Source organism: Heptranchias perlo, chromosome 5, assembly GCF_035084215.1.
Source record: "Heptranchias perlo isolate sHepPer1 chromosome 5, sHepPer1.hap1, whole genome shotgun sequence".
Taxonomy (NCBI): Eukaryota; Metazoa; Chordata; class Chondrichthyes; order Hexanchiformes; family Hexanchidae; genus Heptranchias; species Heptranchias perlo.
The window spans coordinates 24,224,328-24,236,749 of NC_090329.1; the positions used below are offsets into that span (position 1 = coordinate 24,224,328).

A 12,422-nucleotide genomic window follows, 5' to 3' on the forward strand; every position below is an offset into this window, starting at 1 on the left:
GGGATTTGGAATACACTACCAGAGGGGGTGGTAGAGGCAGATTCAATTATGGCCTTCAAAAGGGAACTAGATAAATACTTGAAAGGAAAAAATGTGCATGGCTAAGGAGATAGGGCACGGGAGTGGGACTAGCTGGATTGCTCTTGCCGGCGTGGAGTCGATGGGCCGAATGGCCTCCTTACGTGCTCTAACCTTTCTATGCTTCTATAAAAAAATAAATATAAATACATGTTTAAAATAGATTTACGGGAATCGTAAATTAAGGTCAGTAATAAGGAAACGGCGATAAGACAAACACGTTACTGTGGGATACATTAATTAAGGTCCAAGTTTCATTGCGCAAAAAAAATAAAACTTTACAACACATGTGTACCCGAACTATGCCGATGTACTCACTTTCGTCCTACCGTTGATATTATAGTTGCCCAGTTTCCCGTTGCAATGCCTGATCAGATCGTCCATGTTGTTCATTAAGATCCCGATCTGCTTGCAGCCGAGCTCATTCCCGTCCATCCAGGTGATCTGGTCACCCCGCACGTCCCTGGACGAGTCCCCTTTCTGGTTAACCACCTGGCCGTCGGTGAAGCGACCGCTGCGGTGCAGTTCCTTCACCTCCCTCAGCACTCGGTCTCCCATCGCCTCTCCCAGGAAGTTGTCCACCACGCAGATGCCGTGCTTGTTTATGCACGGCACGATATACTCTACAACTAGTTTCTGCGAGCTGCCGCCGTTTAGTCCATGTGGCCCCCAGTGATTCCGACTGCTGACGCCGGCCCTGGGTAGCTGATGGGCTGTTGATTCTTCACTCTTTTCCACCCGTTGCCCGTTGACGGGAACCGGAGCCGGTGCCAGGGACGGCTGCGACGGGAGTCGTTTGCCGTTCGCCGAAGCGCTCAGCGTGTCCTCGTCCTTCGCCGCTCGGCCTTGCCGACTCTGCTCCTCCTTGCAGATCTGCTTGTGCATCTTCCAGTCCTGCTTTTGGTGTTCTTTGCTGCAGTAGAATGACCTCTTGCACCGCCCGCACAGCAGCAGTTTCTCCATTTTGCCGCACAGGCCACAGCTCTGGTCCTGTTTGACGGATAACAGCTGAGATTCGGGCGTCGGGCTACTCTCGCTGGCCATGTCCGGGGAGAGGGAGGGCAAGCGCAGCACCGACGGATCCGTGGTGGAGACAGGAAAAGGAATGAAGCGGGGGCAAGGAAAAGAGAAAGGGGTGGGCCTTCGCTGCCTTTCCTCTGACAGGAATAAGCCTGAATCTCTCCCCTCCCCTCCCCTCTCGCGCGCACGGCCGGCTCGAGCGATCGGCGCTCTGCTTTGCTCTGCCCTCCCCGCGGGTCCGGCCCCGAGCATATTTCAAATTCTAACCGCCACGGTCTCGCGCCCAGTGCGTGGCGGGGAGCTCGAGCGGGGGAGGTATGGGGATGATGGTGGACGATCTTAACGTGCGAAGCTCCCGTAACTAACTGGCCTTTATTGGACGCTCGTTTCCCCTTTGCGGGGCTACCTCAAACTCTCCCTCCTGATCGGCCGAAGGAAGAGGACACAGCCCCTTCCCTTTTTCTCTCCCCTTTCTGGTGCCTCGCTCGATTCGCATCAGACATCCGGCGGGCGGAGCCTTGGTTTAACTCACTACTGTAAGTACAGTAACCAACACCTCACAGCCGCTGTCAGTGACCAACATGACACCCAGGGAGGAGGAAGCAGCAGCCACCAGGACCGGGTGTCAAGTAATCACCTCAGCACCAACACCGCCACTGGCGGCGGCTGCTCGTTCAGCCTCTACCCAGATCCCGCCATCTCCCTCCCTGGTTTTTAAATCCCGTCTTTTTTTTTCCCGCTACCGTGCCTTCAGTTCACCAATTCTTAACCCTCCCCCGCCCCCGTATTCTTTTCTCCGAAGCGTCCCGAGACGGTATCTAAATGCATATGTAAAGAATCTTACAACACCAGGTTATAGTCCAACAAATTTATTTCCACATTCACCTGACGAAGGAGAAAGCCTCCGAAAGCTTGTGATTTTCAAATAAATTTGTTGGACTATAACCTGGTGTTGTAAGATTCTTTACATTTGCCAACCCCAGTCCATCACCGGCATCTCCACATCGTATCTAAATGCATGGTTGTTGCAATTATATTTTTGGACGCGTCTAGTGACCTTGGCGTTGTCAATAGTGGTCTATGCAATTGACAACGCGTTGCTGTCGATGATAATCAAACACAGAAATGGTTTATAAACCTAATCCAGGGGTAAATGCAGATGTCTGTTCAGATCTGACACCATGCACAGCGCCAACAATCCCAATATACTATTGAGCACAGGTTGGGAAGGATGTATACAATTTTAAATTTCAAATGAACTCTTATCCTCCCTCCCAGCCTGTGTCAGACTGAACAAGACTATTCGCAACCTCAGTGTCCTGGTTAACCTTCAGCTGAGCTTCCGACCTCATATCTTATATCGCAAAGACCTCCTACTTCCACCTCAGCCCCAACCTCAGCTTATCTTCCACTGAGACCTCCAGACTTGATTACTCCAATGCTCTCCTGGCTGACATCTCATCCTCCACCCACTTCAGCTCATCTAAAACTGCTCCAAGTTCCACTCACCCATCATCATCCCTGTCCTTGCTGATATACATTGGCTCACAGTTCCCCAAGGCCGTAAATTTTAAATTCTCATTCTTGTGTTTAAATCTTTCCACTGCCTTGATCCTCCCTATCTCTGTAACCTTCTCCCTGAACACTCCATTCCTTTGGCTATGACCTCATGTACATCCCCCCTCCCTTTACTTCACTGTTGGCGGCCGTGCCTTCAGAGCCGCCTAAGCATCAAACACTGGAATTCCCTCCCTAAATCCCTTCGCCTCTCCTCCTCCTCTAGAATTAACCAGAATGCATCATTTTAATACAAAAATGTGAATTTTAGAGCACAGGAAATGGGGGCAGCATTTGGAAGTTTCCAGCTTTTTTCTGCCTTTTAGACTTTTTTAAAAATCTATTTCTTTGACCAAGACCCTTCCTGATATCTCCTTCTTTGGTTCAACATCCTTTTCTCCCCCATATGCCTCCATGAAACACCTTGGGACGTTTATCCTTTTCTATGTGCTATATAAATACAAGATGTTGTTATAGCATGATATACTGCATCATTTAACACAGAAACTGACAGAAAGGACAGAACCTTTGGGAGACAGAAATTAACTGTTCAGAACATTGCATCAAAGTGTATCAAAACAACAATTTATAACTCTTCAATACAACTTGTTTAGATACTGTATTTCAAGTACTGCATACATTACTATAAAAGTGTGTTTAATGGTGTATTGATACAGTAAAAATGCAAATAGATTGAAGGTACAAAAACTTGTAATCAGTGCACAAGAACTACTTGCAGTACAGTTTAAAGATATATAGGTACAGTACTTTTATCAACCTACAGTAACAGCAATGAGAACAATCTATAGTAGCATTTGAAGCAAATAAGATACACAGGCATAGATTCAGTGCACAGGAACAGTACTGAGTACAAACAAGCAAAGATACTTTTAAATGTTACGCTGCTGGACTATAAACATGTATGGCACAGAAACTTAGAATAGGAACGCAGTGATGTTCGGGCACTTTTTCATGTCCTATTGTTCTGATAATGTTTCATAACATTATATTTGCCTTTTCACCATAAGAAGCTGCATTGGCTCTTTGTTCCCAACATTTAACAGTCGTGTTATGTATGTAGGAATTTTATGCCTACATGTAGTTGACAGTAGTGGATGTCACTTGGTCTACAGCCTCCAGGTTATTATTGTCATCAAGAAAAGAAGAAATATTGGCAGTGGAAATTATTTCCTGATCTATCAACAGGTGGTGTCGTGGATCATCACTGACAGGGATGTAGACAGCAAATTTAAAATTGTGAGCAATCCTTCCAAATGCTGTCCCTTCACATGTGTGTTCCAGTGTACAATCCATGAACATTGCCCACCCCAGAGTGGAAATTTTTGAATTTTATATTAAATATAGTACATTCTAGTTCATTTTAGAACACTCAACAGCTGATAGGTAAAATTTTAATCTAAAGACAATATTCTGTATCAATTTATGTGAAGTTAGTCATTACACTACCATGAATCAGACATTCAGGTTTATAGGGACTGTTAGATTAATTTGTTAGTTTACATTTTGGTTCGGAAATCTCAATGAAGACACTCCACAGCATAGTCCCTTTTAATAGGCTTTACTGATAGAGGAAGTAACAAGCAACGTGGATAAAAGGGATCCTGTGGATGTGGTCTATTAGGATTTCCAGAAGGCTTTTGACAAGGTGCCACATCAAAGGCTACTACACAAAATAAGAGCTCATGGTGTAGGGGGTAACATATTAGCATGGACAAAGGATTGGTTAGCTAACAGGAAACAGAGAGTAGGCATAAATGGGACATTTTCAGGTTGGCAAGATGTAATGAGTGGAGTGCCACAGGGATCAGTGCTTGGACCTCAACTATTTACAATTTATATCAATGATTTGGATGAAGGGACCAAATGTATGGTTGCTAAATTTGCTGATGACACAAAGGTAGGTAGGAAAGTAAGTTGTGAAGAGGATATAAGGAGTCTGCAAAGGGATTTAGATAGGTTAAGTGAGTGGGCAAAAATTTGGCAGATGGAGTATAATGTGGGAAAATGTGAACTTGTCCACTTTGGCAGGAGGAACAGAAAAGCAGTATATTATTTAAATGGAGAGAGATTGCAGAACTCTGAGGTACATGAATCACAAAAAGTTAGTATGCAGGTACAGCAAGTGATTAGGAAGGCAAATGGAATGTTGTCATTGCAAGGGGAATGGAATATAAAAGTAGAGATGTTTTGCTACAGTTGTACAGGGCGTTGGTGAGACCACATCTAGACTACTGCATGCAGTTTTGGTCTCCTTATTTAAGAAAGGACATAATTGCTTTGGAGGCGTTCAGAGAAGGTTCACTCGACTGATTCCTGGGATGAGGGGGTTATCCTATGAGGAAAGGTTGGACAAGTTGGGCCTGTATACACTGGAGTTTAGAAGAATGAGAGGTGATCTTATTGAAACATATAAGATCCTGAGGGGACTGGAAGGGGTAAATGCTGAGAGGATGTTTCCCCTTGTGGGAGAGACTAAAACTAGGGGCCACAGTTTAAAAATAAGGGGTCTCCCATTTAAGACAGAAATTAGGAGAATTTTTTTCTCTGAGGGTCATGAGTCTGTGGAACTCCTTTTCCCAGAGAGCGGTGAAGGCAGAGTCATTGAATATTTTTAAGGCTGAGTTAGATAGATTCCTGATTAACAAGGGAGTCAAAGGTTATAGTAGGTAGACGGGAAAGTAGGGTTGAGGTCGCAATCAGATCAGCCATGGTCTTATCAAATGGCAGAGCGGGCTCGAGGGGCCGAATGGCCTACTCATGCTCTTAATTCATATGTTCGTATGTAAGTCAAAGATTCAACAGCAAAACAGACTTCGAAACAAGCTATCTTCAATAGACTAAAAAGAGCAGATCATACATTACCGACCTGGTTAAAAACTTATATTTCTGGGCCTCTTCCGGCCCTGGATCCACTTCCCAACAGCTTTGGCCTGCCAGGGAAGCCACTACTGATGTCAACATCACCGCTTTGGGTGACTGTCCTCGCTGCCTGCAATATAAAATTGCAATCAGCCAGATTGGGAAGGGAAGCCAGTGGGTAAGTCCTTTGCTTCATTGAAACTGCCCTGTCCCGTTTCCATTGGACAGGGGAGGGTTAAAGTTCCGCCCCAGCCTCATTCCTTCAGGTATGAATTGTTGTTGGAGATTTTAAAAATGTCAAATTTTTAATTTTTAATTTTTTTTAACTTTTCCTTTCTGTCTCTTTTTTCTCTTTCTCTTAATCCAATCTTTCTTTATTTCTCTTTCTGTACCTGATTTGACATTGAATTCACCCACTCTAATTTACACTTCCTTCTCCATTCTTCAGTTTATTTCTCATTCCTTCAATCTGATTGGTTAAGAAGATACACTGTTGGTTGCCCTGTTCACTCAGGTCCCAGATGCAATGGGCCGGATTTTGCTGTGAGCAGCGAACGCACGGCTGGCTTCCACTTGCCCATAGACTTTCTATGGTGTTTTGCACTGCAAGTTCCTGTAAGTTAGAGATCCAGTCAGCGTGGCGCCCTCTACAGGGCATCTGGGACCTATGTGAACAAGGCAAGTAACTGTGTGTCTCCTTATCCAATCAGATTGAAGAATCGTTAATGAGCTGAGCAGTGTCTGAACCAGGAAGTGTAAGTGGAACAGTGAATTCAATGTCAAATGAAGTTCAGTAAGCAAAATAAAGAAAGGGCAAGAAAGATTGGATTAAGAGACAGAAAGAAAAAGTAAGAAAAAAAAGTATTTAATTTTTTTTTAAACATCCATCAATAATTAAAAGCTGAAGGAATGAGACTCCTCACTTGTAAAAGTTAACTTTCAGTGCCAGAGAGGTTGTTTGGCAGTAATTAAGATTTACCATGCCTTTAAAAGGGCACTTACACTGGAATGGACAAGCCCTAAATTTTTTTGGCGAGTTTAGTCTGTATCTATGAGGTAAGTACAGGAACTTCAGGCCCTTCAATACATTTGAATGGTGAGTCAGATGGCCAGCTGCCGCTTTCGTGCAACTTTTGGAGGAGCAGGATATCTCGGACAGCAATTTCCGTATTTCCGCGTTTAATTGCACATGTGCGGTAGCTGGAAGTTATTGTCCGATTTGCACATAATTAATGGTAAATGCTGTTAACCTCACCATTATTTTTACAGCAAAATCTGGCCCCATGTTTCCCTCGCTGCACCGTTATCAGCTGTCACTTTCAGCAGCTTAGTGGGCAAAAATGTTTTGAGCTGGAGGGTGCGGGGCAAGTCTAATTAACAGCAGGTGCCATTAGATACCCTGCTACAGCAAAATCTGGCCCATGATTGTACCAAAAGAATTAAAAACAATTCCAAAGAAGCAGAAATTAATGAGAAAACATGTACCTTATCTATAGTTCAGTTAATGAGCTGAATTCCTACCTAACCAGCAAACATGTATCCATCTACAGTTCAGTTAACGAGATAAATACAATTCCTTATTCCTGCAGTTAATTACTGTCCAACCAAGTGAATCTATCAACCACAGGCAATTAATTACTTTTCAACCAAGTGAATCTGCTGGCCACAAGTCTATTTTTAATTCTGCTTTTCTTCAGTGCATTGAGTCTACATTCATTGGTGTTAATTCTACATTGTAATATATTAGTTCTGTATTCCCATATCTCATTAGGACAGAAGGGGCCTTTGTCCATTGGTGAAAAATGGCAGGAACATAATGCACAGTGGAGACAAATAATATGAAATTAAAGATTAATTTTATTGCAAATTTGTTTGAACAATAAACTAGTGCAATAATGTGTGAATTTATGAGGACAATACCATATTGCTACAAATTAATTTTTTTCTGCTTTATCCCTGGTCTGCAAATAAATGAGATTATCCTCCTACGTTTGTTCTCCAAGGCTGTTCAAAGGAATCATACTGCCTGATGTAATTTCTTTCAACAACAACATTCACATAATACATTTTAGCATTTAGTCTATAAGCACTCAGTTTAATAACCACTACTAGAACATGTTTAAACTATTTTTCAGGTAGTATAACTCCTGATCCGTCATTCACACATCTTTGTGATAAACACACGCACACTCTCACATTCACACACATGTGAACGCACACACATTTCTGCATTAAATGACACTAATTTTAAAATGATACAAATGATTTTCACCTGAATGTTTCATCCTATGCTATGAATGTCAAGTAGGCTAACCCATGGGTAAAAGCAGTTAAAACACAGACAACATGATTCAATAAGAATTAATTTGGTTGTCAGACCAACCACCATCCACCAAATTTCAACCCAACATGCAAATTATAAGGCTTTAGTTTTCCTTTATGGGTTATTTTCACGACAGGAAATTAAGTTTAGCTTGATTTAATTTTCAGTCTTTCAGACATGAAAAAAGATATCGGATCCTGAAAAATAGTCACATAGATTAACAGCTGTTCGCTTTAAGAATCAAAATATATTCAGTGATTTAGTGCAATATGTTGATGTGAGAAATTTTAATACTAGTCCAGCTCTTTAAAGTGTCATTAGAATCTTGAATAACTTATTTAATTACAAAATATCAAGCATATAGGATTCAATAAAAGTTAATTTTGGTCAATATTCTCTCACTTAGATTCCTGCCTGAAAGTCTGTTCCCTACCCTTGATTTGGGACCTTAGCGGGACCACCAACAGGGGGATTTCCACAATCTTTTTTCCGATGTGAAGTTCCAGCAACTTGTTTCTTGCTCCTCATATCTCACCTCTGCCTCACTGTCTTTATATTTATGACCTACTTTTTCCATTGTTCTTGCTCAGCTTCAAGGACTTTTGCTTTTTTTTCTATACTGGCTTTTCCTGCACTAACCCACTGGCTCCACCCTAATTTATCTTTCAATACTTACCAGGCGATATTTATTTTTACACACTGGTATTATCGAGTCTCTGAAAAGACGCATGCAGCTGATCCTGTGCAGGCTGCACTGTGCTCTCATTTGGATTCGTTGCAAAACAATTCACAAATTGGCATCCTAGGAAATACACAAATGTTGGTTGGGAAATTGCTGACTGCTGCAATTCCTGGCTGTAACAGCTGCCCAAGAGGAAAGGAATAAATGATTTGCGTACAGTGCGTACACCTACCGACACCAGTGTTCAAGCCTTATTTGATTCAACTACAGATAAAAGTTTGTTCCAACTTTTTTGCGACGTTTCATAGCACAGCATTCCTGGCATCAGCTATCATGAAGACGACTGGTTTACGGTGACTATTAGTCAAATTCTATTTTTACTGGTGTTTTGGGGTGTTGCATGCTGAAATTTTATCCATTTTCTCTTGGAAACCGTTAACCAGAGGCCTTAAACCATTCACAAGTCCAGGTTAAATGCGGGCTGTGGAGCCGATCGCTGCGGCTGTCTGCTTCCCTTCCGCAGCTTTCTCCACACCCTGGTGACCCTTGAGAAGGAGCATATGGTGTCTGCTGATATGCTTGAGGCCTCCCGTGACCGGTGCGCACCGCAGGGACTGGAGTGTATAGTCGATAGGGATAATATTATTCTTATTTAATTTGATAAGTTTCTGTTTCCTTCAGTATAATTTGGATGTTTATTGTTTGTGCCAGCTCTAAAAAGGGGGCACTTTTGTTACTTTATTTGTGTTCATGACACTTGAACAACTCAGTGTCTCCTATGGGTTCACTCAAAGATACCAGAGGCCTTAACTATCATGTAGAGAACGTCTTTAATGTTGAGTTGTTAAATTAATTCTTTAAAGTATAGCATTCCCATTGTCAATTTGTGACCAATCAAGATGACTTATTTTGTTGCAAGGATTCATTTTTAGGTGTCGATCATCGTAAACAGATACATGTCATGGACTTATAATGAGCCAATTATAATTATTAAATAAAAACACTCTTGCTCATTAGCTGTAAACTCCTTTTAGTTTTCTGACCTTCAAAAATGATAAACTGGATAACCTCAAATAAATGTGGCATTCCTTTGATTCACTTGCTGATTTCACTTATCTTGCCAGTCAGAAGAACTTATGCTTTATCTCCATGCTTGTCATCATGACAACCTATGTCCAACAGATCCAGTCATTAATTGGAGCCAGCTTTCAGTTGTAAGAATCCTTTGTTCTAAGAAGGCTGTCTAAATTTCCTTGAATGTTTAACATTAACATTTTGGGATTTCCCAGAGTTCAATATGATTTAATACACATTTTTAAGCCCACTTATGCTGCAACTCCCTATTCCTCTTCCAATCATGATGTGGAGATGCCGGTGATGGACTGGGGTTGACAATTGTAAACAATTTTACAACACCAAGTTATAGTCCAGCAATTTTATTTTAAATTCACAAGCTTTCGGAGGCTTCCTCCTTCGTCAGGTACCGCGGTATTTTTTATATCTACCTAAACCACCTGATTGGGCCTTGGTTTATTGACTCATACGAACGACTGACAATGCAGCTCTCTCTCAGTACTGCTCTGAGGTATCATGTGCTCAAGATCCGGAGTGGCACTTGAACTCACAACCTTTAATTCTTATGCAAGAGTGCCACCAAGTATGCTAAGCTGACAATTTAAGGGTGATGTGATGAGTTTAAATATGAAAAGATACCAGTGATAATAATAGTAAGAAGAAATTGCAACTAAGATAAATGTGAAAGAGAAAACTATGAAACTATTGTTGTTTCTTTAACACTGCAAATAATAAAAGTTATAAAATATTCAACATTTATACCATTTCTCTTACTGAATGCTTTTTTCTGTTGTGCTAACTTTCGTATTTGCAGTTTGTTGAAGTATTATTCGTCACAAATTCAACTTTTTCATATCTTCACTGTCTTCTACTTGTATTCATTTTTAAATTTTGTTTCTGACCGATACCTGGAGATAATTTAAAATGGTATGTCCTGAGTATGTAGGACATGTCCATATATTTTTGTTCCTTTTTTAAATTCACAGTCGATTTCTTTCAAACATTTTATATCAGTTGTATGCAAACAAGCCAAAGGAAAAGGCAGATTTAACTGAAATCGAATAAAAATTAATTATACTTGTCCCACCTCCAATCAATTATACTGAGCCTCGTCACACTAATTTGTTAGACTGATCTTTAAAGTATATACTTGTATTTTGGTTTAGAACTCTCAATGAAGTCACTCCACAATATAGTCATTTTTAATAGACTTTATTGATAAGTCACAGATTCAACAGTGAAACAGACCGTAGAGTAAAGTCCTGTGAACAAGCTATCTTCAGTAGACATAAACTACTGAACTGGGAGACACCAGCAGTTTTCTAATCTGGACGATCTCGTTTTTTCCCAGGGGTATACTTACTGGAGCCGCTCTAAAATCTCACTATTTAAGATTTTAAGGTCCCAGGTGTCCATGACCACTGGCACTATTACATGATCATGCCAAAATAGTTAAAAACAATTCCATACAAGGTAAAACCAATGAGAAAACATATATCTATCTACACTTCAGTTAATAAGCTGCATTGATATCTAACAAGCAAACATGTATGTATCTACCATTCAGTTAAAAAGATGAATACCATTTATTGTTCTTGTTATCACACACCACTTTCTTTCTGCATTAATTATTGTACAACCAAGTGAATCTGCTATTAGTCCTGTGTTTCTTCAGTCTGTTGGTGTAATATTGCTGTAAATTTAGAATGGCAAATCTTTGACACACATAAAACTGAGACATTTGGTACTGGAATTATTAGGAGTTTACAGATTAGGTTTACAGACAGCCTACTGGAACTAGCCCTGTCCTCAAAGAGCTATTGAGTATACAAACCAATGGGTCACATAATACATCATTTTTCATTCAACACTCTGGGATAAATGGCAGCTGTGAACACCTGAATCCTAGCTAAGGCCATTTCTGTATTTACTTCACAGAGAGTCACATTCAGCACCATCACTAAACTGGCAACATTGGCACCGTAGCATCATGTTCAGCAGTGAAAACAGATGCAAAGTATATCTTACCCCTTAGACCTAACCTGACATGCTAAATCTCTCAAGAACCTATGTGGTCCTCAATCATTTTCAGCTTTCTCATGTAACTGAGTAAATCTTTACCATGGCTACGACACCTGACCACAATCCTTTTTCCAAATTAGTTTTTGACATTCCTAATAACAGCTTTAGTTACCCATAACTGTACCTTACATCTAACTTTACTATTTTGACAAATATTTGCTTTATACTTAGGTAAATATTTATTTGTTTGGTTAATTTCACTATGACTTTAAGCAAAATTAAAGCCCATGGGATTAAAGGGACAGTGGCAGCGTGAATACAAAATTGAATAAGGGACAGAAAGCAGAGAGTAGTGGTGAATGGTTGTTTTTCAGACTGGAGGGAATTTATATGCTGGTGTTCCCCAAGGGTCGGTATTAGGACCACTGTTCTTTTTGATATATATTAATGACCTGTTCTTGGGTATACAGGGCATAATTTCAAAGTTTGCAGATGACACAAAACTCGGAAATGTAGTAAACAATGAGGAGGATAGTAACAGACTTCAGGAGGACCTAGACCAGAATGGAGAAATAGGAAGACACATGGCAGATGAAATTTAACCCAAAAAAGTGTGAAGTGATACATTTTGGTAGGAAGAATGAAGAGAGGCAATATAAACTAAATGGTACAATTTTAAAGGGGTTGCAGGAACAGAGAGATGTACACAAATCTTTGAAGGTGGCAGGACAAGTTGGGAAGGCTGTTAAAAAAAAATATGAGATTCTTGCATTCGTGGCGGGGGGG

General features: G+C 40.9%; 2 protein-coding genes across 5 annotated transcripts in view; one reads left to right on the forward strand and one right to left on the reverse strand.

Annotated features, from left to right (window-relative positions):
* The window catches only part of egln1a (egl-9 family hypoxia-inducible factor 1a), a 116,141-nt gene extending 114,548 nt beyond the window's left edge, over positions 1 to 1,593 (reverse strand). The window contains exon 1 of one of the 3 annotated variants that reach the window (XM_067984138.1): positions 397 to 1,593. In XM_067984138.1, coding sequence (XP_067840239.1) covers positions 397 to 1,350 — 954 coding nt within the window. In that variant the 5' untranslated portion in view covers positions 1,351 to 1,593. The remainder of the gene's footprint in view (positions 1 to 396) is intronic. The other 2 variants (XM_067984140.1, XM_067984139.1) reach the window with 2 other exon arrangements.
* tsnax (translin-associated factor X) overlaps positions 1,475 to 12,422 on the forward strand; it is an 81,103-nt gene continuing 70,155 nt past the window's right edge. Inside the window, exon 1 of one of the 2 annotated variants that reach the window (XM_067984144.1) lies at positions 1,475 to 1,634. The gene's annotated coding sequence lies outside the window, so the exon portion shown is untranslated. Of the gene's footprint in view, positions 1,635 to 8,579; positions 8,894 to 12,422 lie in introns of those variants that run through there. The other variant, XM_067984142.1, reaches the window with a different exon arrangement.